Source organism: Primulina eburnea, chromosome 15 (assembly GCF_022965805.1).
Source record: "Primulina eburnea isolate SZY01 chromosome 15, ASM2296580v1, whole genome shotgun sequence".
Classification (NCBI taxonomy): domain Eukaryota; kingdom Viridiplantae; phylum Streptophyta; class Magnoliopsida; order Lamiales; family Gesneriaceae; genus Primulina; species Primulina eburnea.
This window is the reverse complement of record NC_133115.1, coordinates 32655996-32678994: the sequence shown is the minus strand read 5'-3', so window position 1 is coordinate 32678994 and position 22999 is coordinate 32655996. Positions and strand designations below refer to the sequence as shown.

General features: G+C 34.7%; 3 protein-coding genes across 6 annotated transcripts; 1 reads left to right on the top strand and 2 right to left on the bottom strand.

Annotated features, from left to right (window-relative positions):
- The first annotated feature begins 1045 nt into the window (after positions 1 to 1045).
- LOC140814548 (probable pectate lyase 8) lies at positions 1046 to 5408 on the top strand. Its single transcript, XM_073173568.1, has 7 exons — positions 1046 to 1283; positions 1400 to 1453; positions 2171 to 2251; positions 4010 to 4652; positions 4742 to 4845; positions 4931 to 5069; positions 5166 to 5408. Exons 1-7 carry the CDS (start codon positions 1165 to 1167, stop codon positions 5385 to 5387), a joined length of 1362 nt encoding a protein of 453 aa, XP_073029669.1. The 5' UTR covers positions 1046 to 1164; the 3' UTR covers positions 5388 to 5408.
- A 752-nt stretch (positions 5409 to 6160) lies between these two features.
- LOC140813451 (uncharacterized) lies at positions 6161 to 7205 on the bottom strand. Its single transcript, XM_073171917.1, has 3 exons — positions 7041 to 7205; positions 6542 to 6679; positions 6161 to 6448 (listed from the first exon to the last, which is right to left on the bottom strand). Exons 1-3 carry the CDS (start codon positions 7122 to 7124, stop codon positions 6308 to 6310), a joined length of 363 nt encoding a protein of 120 aa, XP_073028018.1. The 5' UTR covers positions 7125 to 7205; the 3' UTR covers positions 6161 to 6307.
- A 12677-nt stretch (positions 7206 to 19882) lies between these two features.
- On the bottom strand, positions 19883 to 22999 carry LOC140814668 (urease accessory protein D). Of its 4 annotated transcripts, XM_073173721.1 has the most exons (9): positions 22752 to 22998; positions 22600 to 22665; positions 22452 to 22526; positions 22269 to 22313; positions 21391 to 21624; positions 21136 to 21218; positions 20897 to 21047; positions 20578 to 20707; positions 19883 to 20169 (listed from the first exon to the last, which is right to left on the bottom strand). In XM_073173721.1, the coding sequence occupies exons 1-8, from the start codon at positions 22848 to 22850 to the stop codon at positions 20594 to 20596; spliced, it is 867 nt and encodes a 288-aa protein (XP_073029822.1). In that variant the 5' UTR covers positions 22851 to 22998; the 3' UTR covers positions 19883 to 20169; positions 20578 to 20593. The 4 variants fall into 4 exon arrangements, with proteins under 4 accessions (XP_073029822.1, XP_073029821.1, XP_073029824.1 ...); XM_073173720.1 differs by lacking the exon at positions 19883 to 20169 and having other exon boundaries at positions 20314 to 20707; positions 22752 to 22997; XM_073173723.1 differs by lacking the exon at positions 19883 to 20169 and having other exon boundaries at positions 20314 to 20707; positions 22783 to 22965.

The window sequence follows — 22999 nt, the reverse complement described above, 5'->3', positions numbered from 1 at the left end:
ATAAAAATTCTTGTGAAATTATCTCACAAGTATGTATATATATATATATATATATATATATATATATATATATATATATATATATATATATATATATATATATATATATATATATATGAGCCGTGGATTTATTTTATTACCGGCAATTCGACATTGACCAAACATAAAAACTCTTGTGAAATTATCTCAAAAGTATATATGGCAATTCGGCATTGACCAAACATAAAAACTCTTGTGAAATTATCTCACAAGTTTATATATATATATATATATATATATATATATATATATATATATATATATATATATATATATATATTATATTTGAGTCATTCATAAAAAAATATTATTTTTTATGTAAAAATTATTATTTTTTTATTTTAAATATTGACATGATTAACCCGTCTCGAATTTGACCCAAATGACCAAATATATATGCGTTCATATTTGAACATAAGTATGAAGTAAAAATTGTTATCTCGAAGTAGGTTGGACTAAACATGTTGATTCCAAGTTTCAATACGATAGACCATTTTCCACTAACAGTAAAAAAAAAAAAAAAAACAAAAATTTGTGTGAGACGGGCTCACGGGTCATATTTGTGAGACGGATCTCTTATTTGGGTTATCCATGAAATAATATTACTTTTTATGTTAAAAGTATTACTTTTTATTGTGAATATGGGTAGGGTTGACCCATTTCACGGATTAAGATCCGTGAGACGGTCTCACATGTGACCTACTCAAAAAAAAAAACTTATTTGATTGATATTTTCAATTGAAATTTTTGTGATAGTAAAATTTTTGAAATCTCTGATTTTTTTAACTGTCAGAATTTTGTTTTGTTTTTTTAATGAATATATATAGTCAAAAAGTGGGAATGATTTTCCAATATGTTTTGAAGATGAAATCAATATTTATTTTTGGTCTTAATATATTATTGTGGGGGTAATTTTAACGACAATGGGAGTTAGTTAACGGCCGTTAAATTTAACCTTTTACGACCGTTACGTTCTATAAAAGAGCTTTACGTAGGCTGCAGTGCTCTGCATTCTCCCTCGCCTTCAACCTCTGAAATTCTTCTCTTTTTATAAGTTTCAGCTTCCATTTTCAGCTTTGAAGAAAGACTAAGAGGATTGGAAAAGAGTTCGAAAACGTCGGATTAATGGCAATGGGAGCTTCCGGAAAATGGCTGCGGCCTCTGTTTTCTTTGCTGCTGCTGCTCGTGCTTTTCGTTGGAGCAATGTCAAGAGTTCACCAAAACGAATCAACCCTAAATTTCAGGTTTTTTCTTTTCTCCGACTCCATTTTCCTAAAGAATCTGCTAGAAACGATTCTCTTTCGTTTCCTTAGCATTTTGAATGATTTCTTTTATATTGTATTCTAATGTTATTCCGCAGAGCTGTGGACAAAGAGCAGTTGCAGAGCTCTCCAAACTCGACAATGGCGGCGAGGTGAGAACCGAGAAACCATTCCATTTAACCTAAAATTGCACTCCAACTAAATCTCAACCGTTCACGTTTCCCTCTTCCGCACACACCAAACCCCAGCCGTCAGATCTCCCTCTTATTCGCTAACCAGTAACCACCGTCGTACTCGCTCTTTATATATCCAGAATAAGAACAATCCCAGCCGTTGAGGTCCCTTGTACCGCATCAGATCTTATCCGTTTATTCCGTTGTTTAATACGCAACCGCCACTGGATCTCCATGCCTAACAAAATCCCCATCTTTCCCAAATCACCCACGCACGATTATCGAATCCCATGCCATTCTGCTCGTATGGCATGGTCGAGGGTATAATGGTAGTTTCAGCGTTTCATTCCTAAAGAAGTAGTTAATCAGTTGGTTATTTCTCTCTCCTCTGTGGGCTAAAAGCACTTTTTGACCGTTTTATGTGTCATCCAATGTTTCTACACGCTCTGTTCCCCTGCATCTTTTTTTTCTCTATATCATATTCCACTTTGCCTCCGCGGTTTCAGATTCGAGACTCAATCGTAAAATTCTCGACTTCGACTAAAAAACAATTAAAAAAATTATTCGTCTTCTGCTTTAGATAAATAATCAATATCTACACATATAATTTTTAAGGCACTTGTGATTTATGTAACATGTTAACAAACGATGGATGTGCAATAATAAATCTTGATGGGTTTTGTAATGCTCGTTCAGGTCGGAAGGAATTGATGAGGGTACCGCTTTGAATGAGCATGCGGTGGATGACCCGGAGGAGGTTGCAAAAATGGTTGAAATGTGGGTGATTTTGCATTCACTCTTTTTATTTCTACTTCTTGAGATTGTCCTTTTTGTGCATTTACTTCCAGTGTATATTTCATTTCCCAAACCTGGTACGTACTAACGTTTGTGTCGAAGGCAAAGTCTAATATGCCAAAATTGATGTCATATTTTGTTTTATGTAGATAAATGTCACATGCCAGAGAACAGATGTTATGCATAAAATATATGAATGCGTGAACAAGTTTGTTATCCTTATGCCCAATACATATAATTTTTATATTCAATTAATTGGGATAATATCATAAAGATAACTTGAAATTTCCCACCGACTCTTGCTCGTCGCTGTCTGTTTCTTCAATCAGAATGCTCGTTGAAACGTGTAGTCTGTTTCAGATTCTGAATGTCAATATAATAATATTATAGCAATATATATATATATATATATATATATATAACGGCACCATGTTTTATTTGGAGCAGACCTATACCCAGTACCCTACTCACATGGCATACGATGTATCTATTGAGATAATTATTATTGTCATTATTATGGGGGCGGGGTAGGAGAGAGTCTTTTTTTATAAAGAAAAAGTTATAGCTTCAAAATTAGTATGTGCTAATTATGAATAGTAGTTGTTATTTTCTTGTTCGCTACACAAAATATTGCGCAATTGAAGGGTAGTTGGATCCGTGTTTTGCGCCATTTAAGACCCATTTTGGCTTCGTTACCTGCAAGTTTATTTATATATAAAAAATAAACCTTTATTTAAGTGGTTGAACTTTTATGTTTCTTTACTGACTTTTCTTTCTTCAGTGGACTTTACATAGTTAAAATTGTTATTTGATTTGTTCACTTTAATTTGGATTTTTTTGAACTTTCATTCACCTACTGTCCTTTTCACCACATGATTGGCCGCGCTAATTCTGTACGATTGGAATAGGTAAACGTGTGCGAAAGAGTTGGTGAATGTGCGTAGACATGCTTAACAGGCGGTTTGACCTAGGACCGGATCGAATCGGAATCGGTTCGTAGGGCGTTTTTTTTTTTACTTATAGAACAGGTTCCAGTTCTGGATCGGATTCGGTTAGTTAGGATCTGGTCCGGAACAGGTTAAATTTTTTTAAAAATGAAAACAGCTGTTGGGATCAGAAAAGGCTCGAAACCGGTTGGAACCGGCCCGGAATCGGTCAATCCACTGTCGGTTCAGGTAGTGGATCGGATTGATTCCAAAGTACATACCTTGGAACCCGAACCCGGGAACCGTTAAAAGCATGTCTGTTAAGTGATTATACCCAAATTTTCCCTTCAACTCTTAGGTGGATGTAAGCATGATCGAAGTGTGTGCTCGGAGTCTTGGACAAAGACTGGAGTTTCATACTAGTTATTACAATAAGAAAGTCCTTAATTGCCCTTTTGAGCAGATAAAAGTATATTAATTCCTGTAGTTTCATGTAGACCAGAATGTTTTGCAGTACTATGAAATTACAGAAAGGACTATAATGACAAAAGAGACCTATGATTTGCTCCACTGGCCACAGAATTGTATAGTTACCGGTGTTAGTTTGTTTCCTCCATGCTTCACATATTAAATTGCTCCTTTCCAGACCGATTTCATTGATATTTTCCAAACCACTAGCTAGAAAATCGACTTGAAATTAAATTAAAACAACCAAATGAGTACCCATGAGGATCTAACTCTGACCAGCATTCTTAATGAGACAATATAGTCGGTTATCATGACATTCTGTGCTGACAAATCTTTGAATCTTTAGGGCCATCCAGAACAGCACAGAGAGGCGAAAACTTGGATTTTTCTCCTGTGGAACTGGTAACCCTATTGATGACTGCTGGCGTTGTGATCCGAATTGGCATAACAACCGAAAGAAACTTGCTGACTGTGGTATTGGTTTTGGGCGCAATGCCATTGGTGGACGTGATGGCCAATTCTACGTTGTCACTGATCCTGGTGATGATGACCCTGTCAACCCTAGGCCCGGCACTCTACGTCATGCTGTTATCCAGAAGGAGCCTCTTTGGATTGTGTTCAAGCGCGACATGATCATAACTTTGAAGCAAGAGCTCATAATGAACAGCTTTAAGACCATAGATGGTCGTGGAGTCAATGTGCACATTGCTAATGGAGGGTGCATCACAGTCCAATTCATTACCAATGTGATCATTCACGGGCTACACATTCACGACTGTAAGCGAACAGGAAATGCAATGGTGCGGAGCTCACCATCACATTATGGTTGGAGGACGATGGCTGATGGTGATGCCATTTCTATCTTTGGCTCAAGCCATATCTGGGTGGATCATAACTCGCTATCTAACTGTGCTGACGGCCTTGTAGATGCTGTCATGGGCTCTACTGCCATTACCATTTCAAACAATTATTTTACCCATCATAATGAGGTTTGCATACTTGATATGACTATCTTCATTGCTTGCATATAAGATTGTTCTTGCATTATACCGATGAAGCGGTGTATCTTTCCAAACAGGTTATACTGTTGGGTCATAGTGATAATTATGTTAGAGACAAGCAAATGCAAGTGACAATCGCCTATAATCATTTTGGGGAAGGCCTCATTCAGAGAATGCCAAGGTAAATTCATTCTTGAAATGCTTTATCAAAAAATGATCAAGATCTAAGCGTAGTTATTGATCAAATCATCTTATGAAAAGTACAGGTGCAGACTTGGATACTTCCACGTTGTGAACAATGACTACACTCATTGGGAGATGTATGCCATCGGTGGAAGTGCGAACCCCACCATCAACAGCCAAGGCAACAGATATCTTGCACCAACCAATCCTTTTGCAAAAGAGGTGACACGATGTTGAGTTGTTTTCTGTTCAGAGAAACATACAATTGAAAACGAGCTCAAGACGTTATACTCTGCATTTATGAATTGTTTTTATCAGGTGACAAAGAGGGTAGACACTGCTGAGAGTCAATGGAAGGGTTGGAACTGGAGATCAGCCGGTGACCTGATGTTGAATGGAGCTTATTTTACTCCATCTGGAGCCGGAGCTTCAGCCAGCTATGCTAGAGCTTCAAGCTTAGGTGCCAAGTCTTCTTCCATGGTTGGATCTATCACTTCTAGTGCTGGAGTTCTTGGTTGCCGGCCCGGCTGCCAGTGCTAAAAGTCACTACCTATAACATCATCAAAAAGAAAAGCGTGTAGCTTATTTCTTCGTTTTCATAATTTTCTTATCATTGGCAAGTGTACATCTTATTACACATGCCAAAATCTCTCCACCATCCATCTGCATCCCATTATTGTGCAACCTCGGCCTGCTTTTTGAATTAAGCAGTTACGCAAGTGTTGTTGCGCTGTACTAACACATAATTGTGTTGGCTAGCTTTTGGTCTTTCATAGGAACTAAATGGTATACGTACAGTATTCGAGTCATACAATATGTACTGCGAGTTTTAAAATTTGAGTCACAGAAAACATATATATCGAATGCCCTTTTCTTTTACTTGCTGGTTTTTTTCGACGTTACATATATATTACCTTTCACCTACTGCACGTGTTTGCATCTTTCCCATATCAGCTTGAAATTAAATTCGACATGTATATATATGGTTATCTTAGCACTCTGGTCTATCAGAAACGTAATCTTTAAAAAAATTGGGAGTGTTCTGTTTAATTTGTAGGTAAATTTCACGAGTGACACAAGTTGATTCAAGTATTCATCCATCCATCCAACTCACATGCAACGATGGATAAAATAACGTAGTCTTACATGCGTCGTTGAATGCTGGCACATTTGTTCACCAACATGTTCAGCCCACATTGGTTAATGTGACTTGCCTTTGGCTTAAATGAAATAGAGCATGTCAAATATTGTCTCGTGTTCGAAGCTCCATCCCGCCATATTTTTTATTTATTTTATATTACAATATCGTGATCGTGAGATAAAATATAGAACTTGTATTCAAATAACTTAATTCAAAACATACACCAACCAAAAAAAAAAGGGTAAAAAAATTCACTTAAAAAATGGCAGTTCTTAATTTAGCACTACTTTTTTGAAAAAAATAAAAATTGACCTCGAGATTATTCATTTAATTTATCAGAAATTTTATCTTTGAATACTTCAGCAGCTACTTTGGCTGTGTCCAAAGCATCCTTACTTGTTCCACTCTTTGCATTTTCTGCTGCTTTTTCAAGCTTTTTCGTGGTCACATCCGCCACCACCTGCTCACATTATAAATTAAATCCCAGCCCTAATATAATATATAGTAAAATATTATATTATATTATAAATAGTTACTATTAAATTATAATTACCTTTCCTGTTGCTGCCGCCACCTTCTCTGTGATGGCTTGGCCAACCTTTTTCACTTCGTTAACCACTTGTTTCGTTCCATCTTTCACTGTTTCTGCAGCCTCTATCACCTTTCCACACGTTTCTTTATCAATCTTCGCCTATTTGTTCCATTTTTTTAGGACAAGATTTTGATAAGATTGTGTGATTAATGTAGACTAATTTATTTTTTTAAAAAAGGAAATTCCCAATTAGACATTTATATATCATTTTGATTTAGTCAAATCTCAGTTTTAGTTCAACATCTTCTACGTGGTGTTCACGCGAATAATCTTACATTAACACACTCGAAAAAAAAGACTAAACTTGTCAAAAATTGATGAATACATGAATAAAACTCAATTTTTACAACATAAAACGAAAAAATTACAAAGAGATGAATATAATAAACGGAAATTAAAATTTTCCGGGAATGGAAAAAAACAAAGAGAAGATGCTACTACGATGGAAATTATAACTCACTTTTAGAGATGGCTTGGAGGCAGATACAAATCCCCTTGAAATCAATGCACTTTCGAACAATAAAACTTTGAGATTAATCGCCATGTTTACTTCACGTTTTTGCCTTTTTTATTTTCCAAATTAATTTAATTAACTGATATGGTTTTTGTGTGTGTAAGATTATATATATTACATTTGGAAGGAAGGCATTTCAATGTCTCGAGAAAATTACGGTTCACTTGAGGCTACGCATGTTAGTTGGCGCATCGAAGGTTTCTTTTTAGGACAATTGTCATTTGCAATTTTTAAATTTTTATTATCAGATAATTATCTAATTTGCGACTTTTCATTACTCAGATTGCTACTCTCAGTCAATTGATTTACCTTAAATAAATTAGTGATATTTTTAACATAAAAAAATATTTTTTAATGATTGGGGTTATATAAAAGATCACATCTCACAAAAATTGATATACGAGACAATTTCATAAAAGTTTTCTGTAAATATAATTAACTAAATGATGAACATTAATTTTCAGACGAGTTAATCATCAAAATGTTAATGATAAATCTTATCCATTATTTTTAGTAGATTTTTTCAATAAGAATATTTTATATTTTTTCACAAATAAATATTGGTTACAAGTGTAAATACGCTAATTTAATTTGGTTCGCTTAGTTTGGTTTTATTTACTTTTTGACTCGGGTATTTTTCTTTAACCCGATTTTTATTCATCCCTTAATTTTGGTAATATTTTCTGAAGAAATATTTTGTGATACTGTGTTTACATAATTAATTTACTTCATATTCGATTACGACATATATATAGAAAGTTGATATATGCGCACGAATTGTAATATAAGGATTAATAATAATTAAAGAAATAAATCAGCCAACCAGTTAAGCTCGATATGATCTTAATATCAAAATAACATAATAAAAATACAAATTTAACAACTACCCTTGTGACAAAATTAATCTGTCAATAATATCGTAAGGCAATCTAGGGGATCCCGATTATTTGAAGGAACTTTCTTGATTTAAGCTTTGTAATCGTCCTTTCCAACCACTATAAATACTCAGATATGTTCTTCGGTTTGATTTATTAATTCACATCTTACTTGCACTGAGCAACTAGTCTCTCCCACTATCAGATGGAATATCCAAGAATTGTCCCCGAGGAAAGCTCAAACGCCTACAAATTCATACTGAGAGTTCCGAATGCAGGAACACTGAACAGACGCAGCGCGAAGGTGAGAGTGGTCGACGGGAATCATCTGAGAATTACCGTGAAGAGAAAATGGTTTCCCAATGGAACACAACAAGATATCACGTCGGATTATATGACTCCCCTCGATGGCGTCCCCCATGCATCCATACATCAAATGTTGGTTCAATATTCTGATGATGGGGTTGTTACAGTCAATTTCCCAAAGGAGCCACTCTTATTTATATGATTATACACACACATCAATATGTGTATGTGTGTGTGTGTCTATCTACCTATCTATCTTTCTGTATATATTCTTTTCATTGATTATTATTATTTTAGAATTAACGGTGATTATTCAAGTGTTTATTATGACTAATTGGCACATTTATGCTTTAATTTGATTTGTTTATATTTATCTAAGATTAGATTTACCTAAATGCAGATTTACAGATTAAAAATTATTGATAAGTCAGATTATACAAAAAAATTGTTGATTTATTTCCGTTTAATGCAGTGATTGCAGATTAATTACTATCATGGAATTATATATATTAAATACAGCGGCTTTCATAAAATATATATGTTGATTTAACATATATATATATATATATATATATATATATATATATATATGTTAAACATCTTTGGTTTGGATTATGTAATGATTATTTGTATTGTTGCTATAATCATTGCATAATCCGAAAAAAAGATGTTTCACATATTTCATCCCTCCAGGCTTTTTGAATGTTTCCATCTGTTTACTTACGATTTCCCAACTACAAAAACCCCCATAAACAAGAAACCAAAAACTCAGGAAAAAAAGTACAAATGTCGTCCAAAAGCTTGATTGTTCCTCTGGTTTTAGCCATAACCCTTCACGGCCTCTCCATGCAAGCAACATCTCAAGCTACCATCGACGATGATGTGGGCGGGAAGCTTGTACTGGTAAAAATTACCGACGTTATGCCTCAAACCCGTTTTCCCCATATCTCCATCAAAATTAAAGTCGGCGACGGAGATTTCGCTCCACCTATTTCATTCAGAGGCGGCCAAGAATATCAGATGAAAGCTAGAGAAAACAATACTTACAGAGCCCTGGCTTTTTTTGGCCCGGAGTATTCTGTGTTTGATCCGTACGTGCCGACGCGGGATAAAGGCCGAGCAGCCGTGTACTGGAAAATGGACGGTAAGGGGATTTCCAAAAGCTATGATGGCTCCAATTGGGAGTTTAATTCTGCTTGGGCAATCGGTGGCCAGTGATTTATTGTAATATTACAGGGAAAAATATGCGTTTTAAATAATTGCATCGAAAATTGGGTGTTTCTGAATTATTATTAATCTATGTGAAATTTGTAGTCGATTGATCCCAAAAATATAATTTTCCCGAATGTTTTTATTCTTTCTTTTGTTGTCGACTAATTTAATTTAACCTTTTTCAATTTTAGCTTTTTTTTTTTTTATCAAAGTACTGACATGTCGTCGTATAGTGACGACATGTCGTCGGAAATTGCTGAATTGGTGGTGTCAACACAAAATGATTAAAACCGGAAAAAAAGAAATTGATAAAGAATAAATTAATTAATTATTCTTCAATATAGAATATTAAATTTTGTGTAGTTATAGATTTTTTTAAAATCTAAATAACAATAGAGTATGTCTTTTAAGAGATCGATCGACTTGATTCATATCTATAGTGAAAAATAATACTTTCGACATAAAAAATATTATTTTTTATGAGCAAGGTCGAATCAGAAATCACTCTCATAAATTTGATCTGTGATACCGTCGTCTCACAAAAGTTTTAGTGATAACGAGTATGTCTCTTTTGAGAAGATGCAAGACAGATCGATCCAGTTCATACTTGAAGTGAGAAATAATATTTTGAAATTAACAATAATAAATTTTCATTGATCGCGTCGAATCGAAAATTCATCTCATGAAATTGATCCATACATGATACGTGTGGTAGAATATATTTTTTGTATATAAAAGTGCATATTGATGCATACGATACAAAATAGAAGCACATAACAAGAATGTTTTTAAAACTAAATCACCGGCATAAACTACTAATTTCTTTATTAAAAAATAGAGTAAAATAAAGGGTTAGAAGGGTTTATTACTGAGTGAAATTTGTTACCATATATAAATTCATGAACCTATATATTTATATTATTGTCATATCATTATATAATCCGAACCAAAGATTTTTAATATATTTCATCCCTCCAGGATCCATGAATGATTCCACCTATTTAATTCCTTAAGATTTCCCAACTACAAAAACCAAAAACTCGGGAAAACGAGTAAACATGTCATCCAAAAGCTTGATCGTTCCTCTGGTTTTAGCCATAACCCTTTATGGCCTCTCTATGGAAGCAACCTCTCAGGCCACCATCGACGACGCCGCTGGCGGAAAGTCTGTACTGATTCACATTACCGACTTTATGCCTGCAGCAAGCCATCTTCCCCCTGTCTCCATGAAGATTCAAGTTGTGGGCGGAGCTTTCTCTCCACCTATTTCACTCAGTGGTGGCCAAGAATATCAGCTGAAAGCTAACAAAAACAGTTCTTACAAAGCCGTGGCTATGTTTGGCCTGAAGTTTGCTTTGTTCGATCCTTACGTACCGACGCGGGATATAGGCCAATCAGCCGTGTATTGGAAAGTTGACGATGTAGGGTTTTACATAAGCTACGATGGGTCTAAGTGGAAGCTGGATATTCCTTGGGAGACTGAGTGATTTATTGTAATATTACAGAGAAAAATATGTGTTTATGATCTCTCAATAATATGTTTCAAATAATTTCATCGAAATTTGGGTGTTTTTGAAAATTTTTTTGCAGTCCGCATCTTCTTTTTTATCGAGTCTTTGATCGATGTGTAGTTTGTAGACGATTGATCCCCATTTAGAATTTCATATTCTAGTACGATGATAGAAAGACCCTAATGTTTGAAGGGATCAAAAAATGATATTTTTGGTGTTGTAATTTACATTTTTTTCATTTTTTGTTATCTCGTTGGTCAATTTACGGTCTCAATTTACTAATTTGCACTTTTTCTGATTTGAGTTTTTTCACTTAAGCATAAAATGATTAAAGTTGAAGAAAATACAGATTAATGGAATAAAACCGTGAATTTATAGATAACATGATCAAAATAAAAATTGTGTAAATTAATGACAAAAAAACGTAATTCTCCCAAGTTTGGAATATGTAGTGTACTTGTACAAAGAGAACCACATTTTTTAAGGGGGGGAATAGGAAGAAAGAAGAAGAGAAACTTTAAGATTGTGTGAATTAGGACATGGATTACATAAAAGCACTAAATTGAAATGTTTTAATTACATATTTTTTTTTTTCAAAAAATATGTTGAATTTTAACATGTAAATCCAGCTTTTTAATCAAATACTATAATTAATTTTCTTTTATTCCTTTTATTTACAGATCCTCTGTATATAAAACTTTCTATTCCAATCTTTACCATTCTTGAACCCAACGTTAAGATTTTAAATTAATTACACGTTATTTTCAATCTGAGATATTCACGAGTGTGCAAATTAACTATGAAGAACTACATTCTGCCCAGAGATGGGAGCATTAATGGTTTTTTTTATGCAGATGCGAAATAAAAATTAAAAAAAAGAAAAAGTTAGAAGGGTGCAATTTATGTATAAATATATATAATAAATAAATAATTAGAGCTTTCAGACGAGATGGTCCACCGACTTGGCAAGAAAGCTCGGGGTAGAGTGTGCGAAATGGGCTTCGGAGTTACACCATCGAAAGTTGGAGCTTCTGTGAAACAAAATAGAACTGTTCAACAACTTCAAACTCTGGTACAAAGCCTTCAAAAACAAATGTAATAAAATCAGCTAGAAATAGAAGAAATGAGGTACATATTTTTACAAAGTATGAATCAACAAAATCAACAAAATTATTTTAATATAATTTAACTTTTTATGGTCTTTGTTATACTTTATCTGTATACCCATGCAAACAACATAGATAAAGTCCTTGATTATGCTTTAATACAAATGAATCGTAATTCGATGTTGAAACTCATTTGTAAACACTGCATATTCTAAATTCGTTCCTAGTCGATTCAGCCGCCTAAAACAGGGATAAAGGTCGCTTGAGCTCGAGACTAGCATCTGTGATGTTGTGTACTGCGTTTCTTGGTAAGGGCATAGAGATGTCCAAACATGCAGATGGGTAGTCATATGATGATTATAACGAACAACCCTCCCTCGGACTTTCCAAGTGGTTATCATTCATCGAGAGGATAAGTCTGTGGTTATGATTGTACACCATTAGTCCTTACGACCCGGGACAACACTGAGGCTCTATGTGCTAGGGCTGTTCTTTGACTCGTTTACCGGCTCCAGGAGAGTCATCAGGTGGCGAGGTTGGGTACAGTTGCGACACATATAGGAGCCAGTGCATTGTAGTCGGGGATTCACCACTCACCTGCGGGTGTGGATATCCTATGTGATCTGATGTAATAATAGTGCATGGAATCTCTGGCCAGAGTATGAGATGTACGTTGGAGAAGGAGTTCTCCAATAGTACACGCGATGCCACTATTAAAGTTATCACATTGTTATCGAATTAATATGCAACCCTCGATGAACCAATGGTTGCATATTCGATCGGGATATATGAGATGAAGGGACCGTACTGTACGTTAATCATAATCTACTGGTTCTTGCAGGCACTATCAGTGATACCTAGGGGATCATGGGGCGATGCTACTAGACGCTCTTACCATGATTTGATGGGTGCAATCAGAAATGAGTTCTGACATTCTTGATCAAGGTGTTGATGAAAAGAATGAGGCTAACTAGGGTAAGCCCGAATAAATGATTCTGTCTTGAATCACAAAGAGTTGTGAACCCACGGCTAGCTGTATCCCTGAACCATTGAGGGTCACACAAGTACTGGATTGTTTGTTCCCGTTGAGAGAATAAATTCAAGAAGTTGAATTTATATTATATAGTAAATTCAAGGAGTTGAATTTATGATAATTAAATTTTGAGAGAATAAATTCAAGTAGTTGAATTTATAAAATTTGAAAATTTAATTTATTAAACTCAAATGTTGAGTTTATTAAATATTAAATTTTGGAGGTAATAAAAAATTCAAGGAGTTGAATTTATAATTTAAATAATAAATTCAAATGTTGAATTTATAATGTATTTAATTTTATTAAGCTCAAGAGTTGAGTTGATTAATTAATAAATTAAATATGGTGGGTAATATGTTTAATGGACTTGTAGGAGTACAAGTCTAACATATTAAATAATTAAAGTTATTAATGGGCCTTGATTAATGGATTAAACTAGTGTGACTAGCTCAATTAGTTAATCAAGCTAATTAATGTTAATTAAAGGGCCCAATTATTATACTATGATAATTAGGTCATGGGTTAATTATAAATAAGAGTTGAGAAGAAAAACCCTAACGACCATCATAAAAAATCTTCGAAAATCAACCTCTTCCTCCTCCAAATATTTAGTTTACTTAATTAATTAGATTAATTAAGTAAATCATGATTAAAGAAATATTTTAGATTTCTTTATTCCAATTCTCACATAGCCTTTACGTGAGTTTCAAGGAATTGCAAGAAAAGAAAACTTTCGGCTCTTCCTAATTCAAAAGGCTCTCGAAATACTTTTCTTTCGAAAAGAAAAATTCGGCTTGGGTGTTGAGTCGATTTTTCGTGTTCTATCTCTACGTAAAAATTCTTCTAATTTTCTAGTACAAGTTAGAAGAGGAACAAATAATCTGGTCGTGGACCTAATTCGGAAATCGAAGAATGTTCGTAGGGATTTACAACAAGAGCTACGTCCGCTAATACCGGAGTAGTTGGAGCCAAGTGAAATTATTCACCAAAGGTATAACGATTCTAACGCCCTATGTTTGATTCATGAAAACCATACGAGTGTCCAAAAGTTATTTTGTTTTTCAAAATAAAATAAAAATTTTAAACTTCCGCTGCGTTTGGGCATGTAGAAACCGAGATCCAACAGACATGTTAGTAAGTTATAAACAACATATAAAAAATATGTTTGGTATATATACACACTTAAATGCTTTTGAATTATCATGATTACATCGTTTGACACGATTTGATTGTAAAAGTAGGTTGCTAGTGGTGGCATTGGTAGCGGTATTGGTAATGAAGTTGTTAGTAATGGTGATATCGATAATGGTGCCAAGAAAAATGGTAATTTTGATCATATTTCTCAGGTAATTATCTTTAAATTATGTATTTTTAAACCACAAAATTGTTACAAAAAATAGACATGGATTAATCAATAACTTTTCATTATTTATTTACAGTCAAATTTGAGGAATGTGAGTCTTGGAAATATCCGTGCTAATACAAATGTAAGCTGCTTCATTGGTGTGCTGATGAATTAATTGTTGCAGAAGGTCGAATTGTATCCACGAATAAGACAAAACTGCTTCACTTTGTTCTTGGTAGATCTTGTTGGAAAGTTTGGGTTGATAAGGTTTTGGTGGAGAAGGTGGACCTAATTCGACCAAATGATGAAATGAAGTTTCTCGAGGACGCGATAGGAAGCACGATAGCATGGTTATCTAAATTTATAGTATTGTGTGATTGATAAATATTTTACTGATTTGCGTGTATTGAAAGTTTAATCATTGTTATATATGTATCAGCTAGTGTTGCAGATTCCGTATCTTGCTTTCGATTTTCAACTTTTTGTTTTGATATATTGAAGAAAAGGTGACTTTTATCAATTTTGTGTTAATTAAACTTAAAGTTGTACTAAATTTTTTGTAAAAATTTGGTTTATCGTTTTTGTCGATTCGATTGATTTTTTTAGCGAAATTGATTTTATCGGCTTGCAAACGAACGATGTAGAATTTGTTTTCATGTTGCGGATATGAATATTAACATCGTACATTGCATGCTGCAGATAATATTATCCGCAACGTGCGTGCGCGCGCTATGGATAATAGTATATGTGGCGTGCATGTACGCACCGCAGATAATAGTATTAACGGCTTGCGCATGTACGTCACGGATAACAGTACCCACGGCGTGCACATAGTATTAACGGCGTGCACATGTACACCACGGTTAACAGATATAAAATTACATAATCCGAACTACAAATATATATGTTGTGTTGTCATAATAATCATCACATATATATAGATAACATATATATTATTAAATATTATATCTTTAAAAAAAATTCAACTTTTCATTTCTGTTTTTACGCAATATACATATTTGATTTTTTTCCCACTTTTAATCAATTATTTAAAAGCTCAATCTTTGGTTGGTGCTTCCGTCTCCAAATTCACCCAATCTTATTTTTTTTCAAACGCTTCGCTCAATTCCAATTGTTTGAAACTTTATTGATAAATTGAGAGTACATAAATTTTTTGGTTTCTTTTCGGTTAAATGAACAAATCACTCACTCTCCCAACGAGCATCGAGCTTCCACTTAGACTTATCATAGCCTATGTAAAACCCTATCTCGTTAACTTTCCAATACACGGCTGCTTGGCCTTTATCCCGTCCCGGCGAGTACGGATCGACCACAGCAAAGTCCAAGCCCAAAGAACCCATGGCGGTGTAAGAAGTATTTTCCATAGCTTTCAGTTGGTATTCTTGGCCGCGGTTCAGTGAAACAGATGGTAACATATGTCCTTGTTGGTCTTGAATATTCAGTTCAACAGGGGGCTTATTGTTTGCGGTGATGACGTTGGTAATGTGAACCATTACAGGCTTTCCGCCGACGTCGACGGCCTGAGAGGTTGTTTGCATGGAGAGGGTTATGGCTAAAACCAGAGGAAAAATCAAGCTTTTGGATGACATACTAACTTGTTTTTGTTTTTTGCTTTTCTGATCCTACCTCTTTTTTTTCCTTGAATTTTTGGTTTCTTGGTTATGGATTTTTATAGTAGGGATTTGGGAAATCTTAAGCAAACAGCTGGAATCATTCATGGAGGGATATATGTAATATATCAAATATCTTTGGTTGGATTTTGCAATGGTTATGGTAACAAATTTTAGTAAGTATAAAAAGGCAAAAAAAACTTTTAAATTAAGTTTTTTTAAGTCTATAATCACACAAACTTTAAGTTGGCTTTTAAATGAAAAGTGTTCAAGTTATGAATTTCAGATTTATGGATTTTAAATCAATTTGATTGTTTAGATTAATTTATGTCGAGTAAATACAATATTAATAAATCACCCAATATGAGTGTTATTTCTAATTAATGTATGCTTCAAGTCCATTCTCAGATAAAATTATTGCTTCTATTCTCACATCCAAGAACAAACTTAATATTTTAACACCATAAGTGAAGCACAAAAAAAAAAATAATCAAAAACTGAATCAAACATCGGATTAAATTTTTTAAGGTTGAATATATGGACTTGAACCATCATCTCTCTTGAATACTTTTTGGAATGGACACAACAAGAAAATTGATTTTTCGCAGCACGTCATCAACAGCGTGCATTAAAAGCACGCTGCGAATACTACTTTTCGCGGCGTGCACCCATATGTGCACTGTTAATAGTGTTGCACTTGATACTATTTACGGCGTGCATTAAAAGCACGCTGCGGATATTACTATGGACGGCGTGCATTCAAAGCACGCGGCGGATACTAACTTGATACTATTAAAGGCCTGCATTAAAAGTACGCTGCGGATATTACTATGGACGGCGTGCATTAAAAGCACGTCGCGGATAGTAACTTGATACTATGGACGACGTGTATTAAAAGCACGCTGCAGATAGTAAAGCATTTTTTTGAAAAAAAAATCGTGTTCAGACATTAACGGCGTACATTAATCGCACGCCGTCAATAGTATTATCATTAAGTATTGAATTTACCCTTATGAGTCACTTGTTGTCTTGTAAATTTTGTGTGAAAAGAGTGTGTTAGTGTCTTACATCGACTGAATTAAGTTATCGAAAATTGTATATATGAAATTGGACAATTCTCCAGTTAGCTTTTGGGGTGACTCCATTGGACAAACACTTTAAAAATATTTTTAGTATTTGTTGAGTGAAAAAAAGCTTAAAGTATGTATTTGGATAAATTTTTTGCAAAACATTTCAAATTGTTTTTTAAAAAAGTATTCTCTAAGTATAGTTTTTTTTTTAATAAAAGTTGATATTTGTTTTTTTATGTGCTTAGAATAAAAAAACTTGGGTTAAACGAGAATTATGAAGTTTTTATAGAACAGTTGTCCAAACATCTTCTTAATTATTTTAACTGTAAATCATTTTTTAAAAAATAATTGCCAAAAACATTTTCAACCCTAATCATAGAAGATTTTTCCAAATTAAACACATATTTATTCTAAAAACAATTTTATAAAAATTATGTAAAAAAATTTTACAAAACATTTTATAAATAATTGTCTCAAAGGAGCCGAATCGCGACACGAGCTACTAATTTCTTTATAAATATATAAAATGTCAGAAGGATTTATTACTGACTAAAATTTGTTACAATAAAATATAAATTCAAGAAAAAAATATTTTTTTTTTTTGGTTACCATAATCATTACATAATCCGAACGAAAGATGTTCAACATATTTCATACCTCCAGGCTCCACCAATGATTCCACCTGTTTCCTTGAGATTTCCCAACTACAAAAACGTACCCCATAAACAAGAAACCAAAAACCCAGAAAAATAAACAAGTAAACATGACATCCAAAAGCTCGATTGTTCTTCTGGTTTTAGCCATAACCCTTCATGGCCACTCCACGCAAGCAACCTCTCAGGCCACCATCGACAACGGCGCTTGCAAAAAGCTTGTACTGGTTCGCATAACCGACGCCGTGGTCACACACAACCCGCGCGCCAATGTTGATATGAAGATTCGAGTGGTCGGAGGAGATTTGTTACCAACTGTTTCATTGAACCGCGGCCAAGAATATCAACTGAAAGCTACGGAAAATAATTCTTACATCGCCATGGCTTATTTTGGCTTGGACTTTGCTACGTTCGATCCGTACGTGCCGAAACGGGATAAGGGCCAAGCAGCCGTGTACTGGAAAGTGAACGAGTTGGGGTTTTACATAAGCTACGATGGGTCGAATTGGAAGCTTGATACTCGTTGGGAGACTGGAAAGTAATACACGTCCTTTCTTAGTAATAATTACGAGGATGATTTAAATGTGTTTCGGGGATAAAATTAAGGACTAAAAATGTAATCATCCCTCTAATTCATTGTGTCACCAGATAAAAGAAATTCTATGCATAATCAAATTACCAGAAACAGAGAGGATTTGTCTTACCTTACCTCAATTAGGACTAATAATTAAATATTATGACTCCAATTTTAGTTCGGAACACACTTGTAAACCTGCACACTCGATCGAGTTCTTAAGAACAATCAGCAAATGGTACTGTTCCATAACCACACGTCCATGGCCAAGATTTAATCTTTAACCAGTTAACAGAAACAGATTCAACAAATGACAGCAGAACACAATTGGTAACAGTTGTTGGTATGATCAAGAATATATATATATATATATATATATATATATATATATATATATAACTTTTATTTAATTTTTGAATTAGGTATTTTTGTTTACCGGATTTTTATTCATATCCCTTACTTTTGGTAATATTTTCTGAAGAAATTTTTGGTAATATTGTATTTACATTATTAATTTATTTCATATTCAATTACATGATACATAGAGAGTTGATATATGCGCACGAATTGTAATATAAGGATTAATAATAATTAAAGAAATAAATCAGCCAACCAGTTAAGCTCGATATGATCTTAATATTAAAATAACATAATAAAAATACAAATTTAACAACTACCCTTGTGACAAAATTAATCTGTCAATAATATCGTAAGGCAATCTAGGGGATCCCGATTATTTGAAGGAACTTTCTTGATTTACAAAGCAATCTAGGGGATCCCGATTATTTGAAGGAACTTTCTTGATTTAAGCTTTGTAATCGTCCTTTCCAACCACTATAAATACTCAGATATGTTCTTCGGTTTGATTTATTAATTCACATCTTACTTGCACTGAGCAAATAGTCTCTCCCACTATCAGATGGAATATCCAAGAATTGTCCCCGAGGAAAGCTCAAACGCCTACAAATTCATACTGAGAGTTCCGAATGCAGGAACATTGAACAGACGCAGCGCGAAGGTGAGAGTGGTCGACGGGAATCATCTGCGCATTACCGTGAAGAGAAAATGGTTTCCCAATGGAACACAACAAGATATCACGTCGGATTATATGACTCCCCTCGATGGCGTCCCCCATGCATCCATACATCAAATGTTGGTTCAATATTCTGATCATGGGGTTGTTACAGTCAATTTCCCAAAGGAGCCACTCTTATTTATATGATTATACACACACATCAATATGTGTATGTGTGTGTGAGTCTATCCACCTATCTATCTTTCTATATATATTCTTTTCATTGATTATTATTATTTTAGAATTAACGATGATTATTCAAGTGTTTATGATTATGATTTGTTTTATATTTCTATCATGGATTCAAACAAAATATTGTTTCCTTTCAAAATTTAATAAGAAATTAGAGAAAAGACTCTACGGTAATAAATGACTTAAATATTTAACGTATACATGCAGCTGGAGTGGGGTCCCATGTGTGCGTACGATCTGTATATGTGCACACACACATATATATACATGAAGAATCTCAAGTAAAAACATATATTAATCAATTAATTTGGGTGACTTTTCTCTTTTAATTTGAGCACATAAATCAAATTTATCAATACCACTCGCCAAAAAAAAAAAACTCATGAAATCGGCCTCCTTGCCAGACCGACGCATTATTGTTGGTATGATCCCACATCAACTCCATAAAAATTTTGAACATCCAACAATGGTGTACTCATGAAAAACTTCATCCTGCCCAGAGATGGAGGGGTTGTTTATTGTGTAGTGGCAAAAAACTTAAAAGGGGATAATAAACACGACTACTCGCTTCTTATCCAAAAATATAAAACTCGAGTCAAACTCGTATACATGCGTAAAATATATTCTCAAACCAAGTAAAAGCACGAATTCTTTGTTTGGACTACTCAGCAAACCACTTGCGAGTACATATTATTGTTTGCAACAATTTAAAGCTAAACCAATCGGGTCACCGAGCTTCAGTCATACAACTCAGAAGTGATAAACCATAATACTGTATTCCAAATCCGACAATTACAGAAAAAAGAGGAACCGAACGTAGGTCGAACTACCAAACTTTAATCATTAAAAGATAAAAACCTACGCAACTCCAATTCAGAAAGATTCGCTAATTACCTTTACCTGATTTTGTGTGTGTCTAGAAATAGGGTGAAACTCCAAGCAATGGTTTCATGGCAGCCAATTCATGTTGCAGGAAATTGTAGATGGATTCAGTTGTCATGGATGCTACTCTAATCACAACTCCGGTCCCCTGACATGCTAACAGAGAGTTAATGTATTTTCCTGATCATCTTCAAATAAGCAATAGTTAATATAATTTTCTATGGGTGAGGTGACCTGCTTCTCGGAGGCCGGAGCTTTCAAAAGATGTATTCCAGAAGATCGTATGTCAAGCATTTCAATTAATACATGGAATACAATTAAGAAATGTATTACGCACCTTTGGGCCAAACACACTGCAAGAAGCAATAAATCTTGGTTTTGGAAAACATTTATCACCTCCTGATCTGATAGAAGGGACATGAAGTTGCTCCGACATTAATTTCTTCACATCTTCCTGGATCTGATGCTGGACATGCTTCAATTTAGGCCTAAAACCATGAATACAAACACAGGATTAAGCCACACAATTCTCATTCTTGTGTCAAAAAGAAACCCGCAAACTTTCAGAGTTCCTACCCCAAGAGCACTATCATAGCTATTGATTGGTAATCTTGCAGGTGGTCAGAAATACTGCCATAATTTCCTTGCTCTAACAATGCCTGTGTCAAGTTAGAATCAATCAACCAATTTCAAGGGAATAATATATAATCAAAGAATTCCCAACGATATCAAGACATTTCATAAGAGAAAGTGACAGCATCGGATTAATGTTAATAGGCAATTTTGCAAGGATGCGCAAATTCAAAGGACATGTAAAAATAAGAAAAGTACCGTGTCAAGAAACACAGGCTCGTCCTCTTTCGTGAGAATCCGATTAGTACTCTTGTAAAAAGAAAATTCCCATTTTTCTCCCCTCTCATGACGACCACTGGTAATCCAATCAACAAGAAGCAAGCTCGATTCAGGAACAACTTTGAAAATTTGCAATTGAGAATACTTTGCAGTGGAAAAGCACGTGACTGGGTCTGGAATTACAGCAAGAAGAGCGTCCTTCCCAATACTAGCCTACTGCATGGCATAGATCAACTACTGTTTGTTTAAAGTGACATACACAATGGCAAAAATGAAAACATATATAAAGCAACGATGTACTCCCCAAAGGGCACCTTGTGACCTGAAATAAAAACTAGCATAAAAATGCCTAAATATCATTTTCCTCTCATTTGAGATGATAACATTTTTAGTTCCTGATTTCACCCAAAACAAATTCATGTCCCCTGTGTGTAGCTCACAGAATAGTCCCTGAGCATTTCACATTTGTTTAACAGACATCGCCTTTGCCACCAACTTCTGTCAAAATCCAAACCACCCCATATGCTCACAAATGAGCCTGTCTTCCTAAAATTGGGTGTGGCAGTTGCAATTTTTAGTTCTTACTGTATATCCCAAAAGGATTTTGTTTCACGCATTACAACATTGGTCCACTATTTTCTAAGAATATCGGGTCTCTCCCTCATGAAAATACATGTCCTCTCGCAAGTAATAATTATGGGGATGAAATCTGTTTCAGGGGTAAAATTAAGGACTAAAAATGTAATCGTCCTATACCTCGAAGTGTAATATTATGAGTTCAATCAAATCATACACAAATGTGAGAACAAGTGGTTTGACCAAATTTCATACTTGACAAGAAAAAAAACAAGTATCACCTCCAATTTTTGTTCAGAACACTTGGATCCGACACACTTGTATACCTGCACACTCGAGTTTTTTTTTTTAAAAAAAAATCAGTGAACGGTATTCAATAACCACACCTCCATCGCCAAAATTTAATCTTTAACACATTAACAGATAGATTCAAGTATTCAAGAAATGACTGCAAAACACAAGACCTTGGTAGAAGATTGGGTGGTCAAAACTGCCGCACAGCCATCCCCCACCGTAATCTCACACCCAATAGAATCACCCTACACATTTGAACGCAATGAATGAAGCAACTTCATACAAAAACCCAGGTCAAGGAATGTAACGATAACATACAGAGACGATGCCACCGCCATAGGTGATGGTGTAAATCCAGACAGCATCTGTTTGAGCGGGTCCCACCTGTGGAAAACATCAAGAGCGTGAGAATCCCGCGTGTTGCTTGCAGAATCAAGAACGGAGAAGCAGAGAGGGAACCCGAGATTGACTTTATTGGGAATGATGAATTTGAGAGGGTACTTGGAAATGCATCGGGTCACCGTTGATTTGCCACCGACCCTCTCCACAACCACCTTCCCTCTTTCCATCTGCTCTCTATGGAATGAATGTGAATTCGCCACTCAATGAGAGTGGACCAGCTAGCGATGGCGATCAGATGTGAAAAGTCGCCGACAACTCGAAGAGCAACTAGCACAGAAAATCAAGTATCACATTCATAGTGACTCGCTTGATATTC

Coding starts and splice junctions, on each gene's coding strand:
- LOC140814548 (XM_073173568.1), top strand. CDS start 1,165: ATGGCAATGGGAGCTTCCGGAAAATGGCTGCGGCCTCTGTTTTCTTTG. Junction 1,284..1,399: donor GAATCAACCCTAAATTTCAG/GTTTTTTCTTTT, acceptor GTTATTCCGCAG/AGCTGTGGACAAAGAGCAGT. Junction 5,070..5,165: donor CCAATCCTTTTGCAAAAGAG/GTGACACGATGT, acceptor TGTTTTTATCAG/GTGACAAAGAGGGTAGACAC.
- LOC140813451 (XM_073171917.1), bottom strand. CDS start 7,124: ATGGCGATTAATCTCAAAGTTTTATTGTTCGAAAGTGCATTGATTTCA. Junction 6,680..7,040: donor CCTCCAAGCCATCTCTAAAA/GTGAGTTATAAT, acceptor TGGAACAAATAG/GCGAAGATTGATAAAGAAAC. Junction 6,449..6,541: donor TGGCGGCAGCAACAGGAAAG/GTAATTATAATT, acceptor TAATGTGAGCAG/GTGGTGGCGGATGTGACCAC.
- LOC140814668 (XM_073173721.1), bottom strand. CDS start 22,850: ATGGAAAGAGGGAAGGTGGTTGTGGAGAGGGTCGGTGGCAAATCAACG. Junction 22,527..22,599: donor ATGGCGGTGGCATCGTCTCT/GTATGTTATCGT, acceptor TCAAATGTGTAG/GGTGATTCTATTGGGTGTGA. Junction 21,625..22,268: donor GTTCTGAACAAAAATTGGAG/GTGATACTTGTT, acceptor GCCATGCAGTAG/GCTAGTATTGGGAAGGACGC.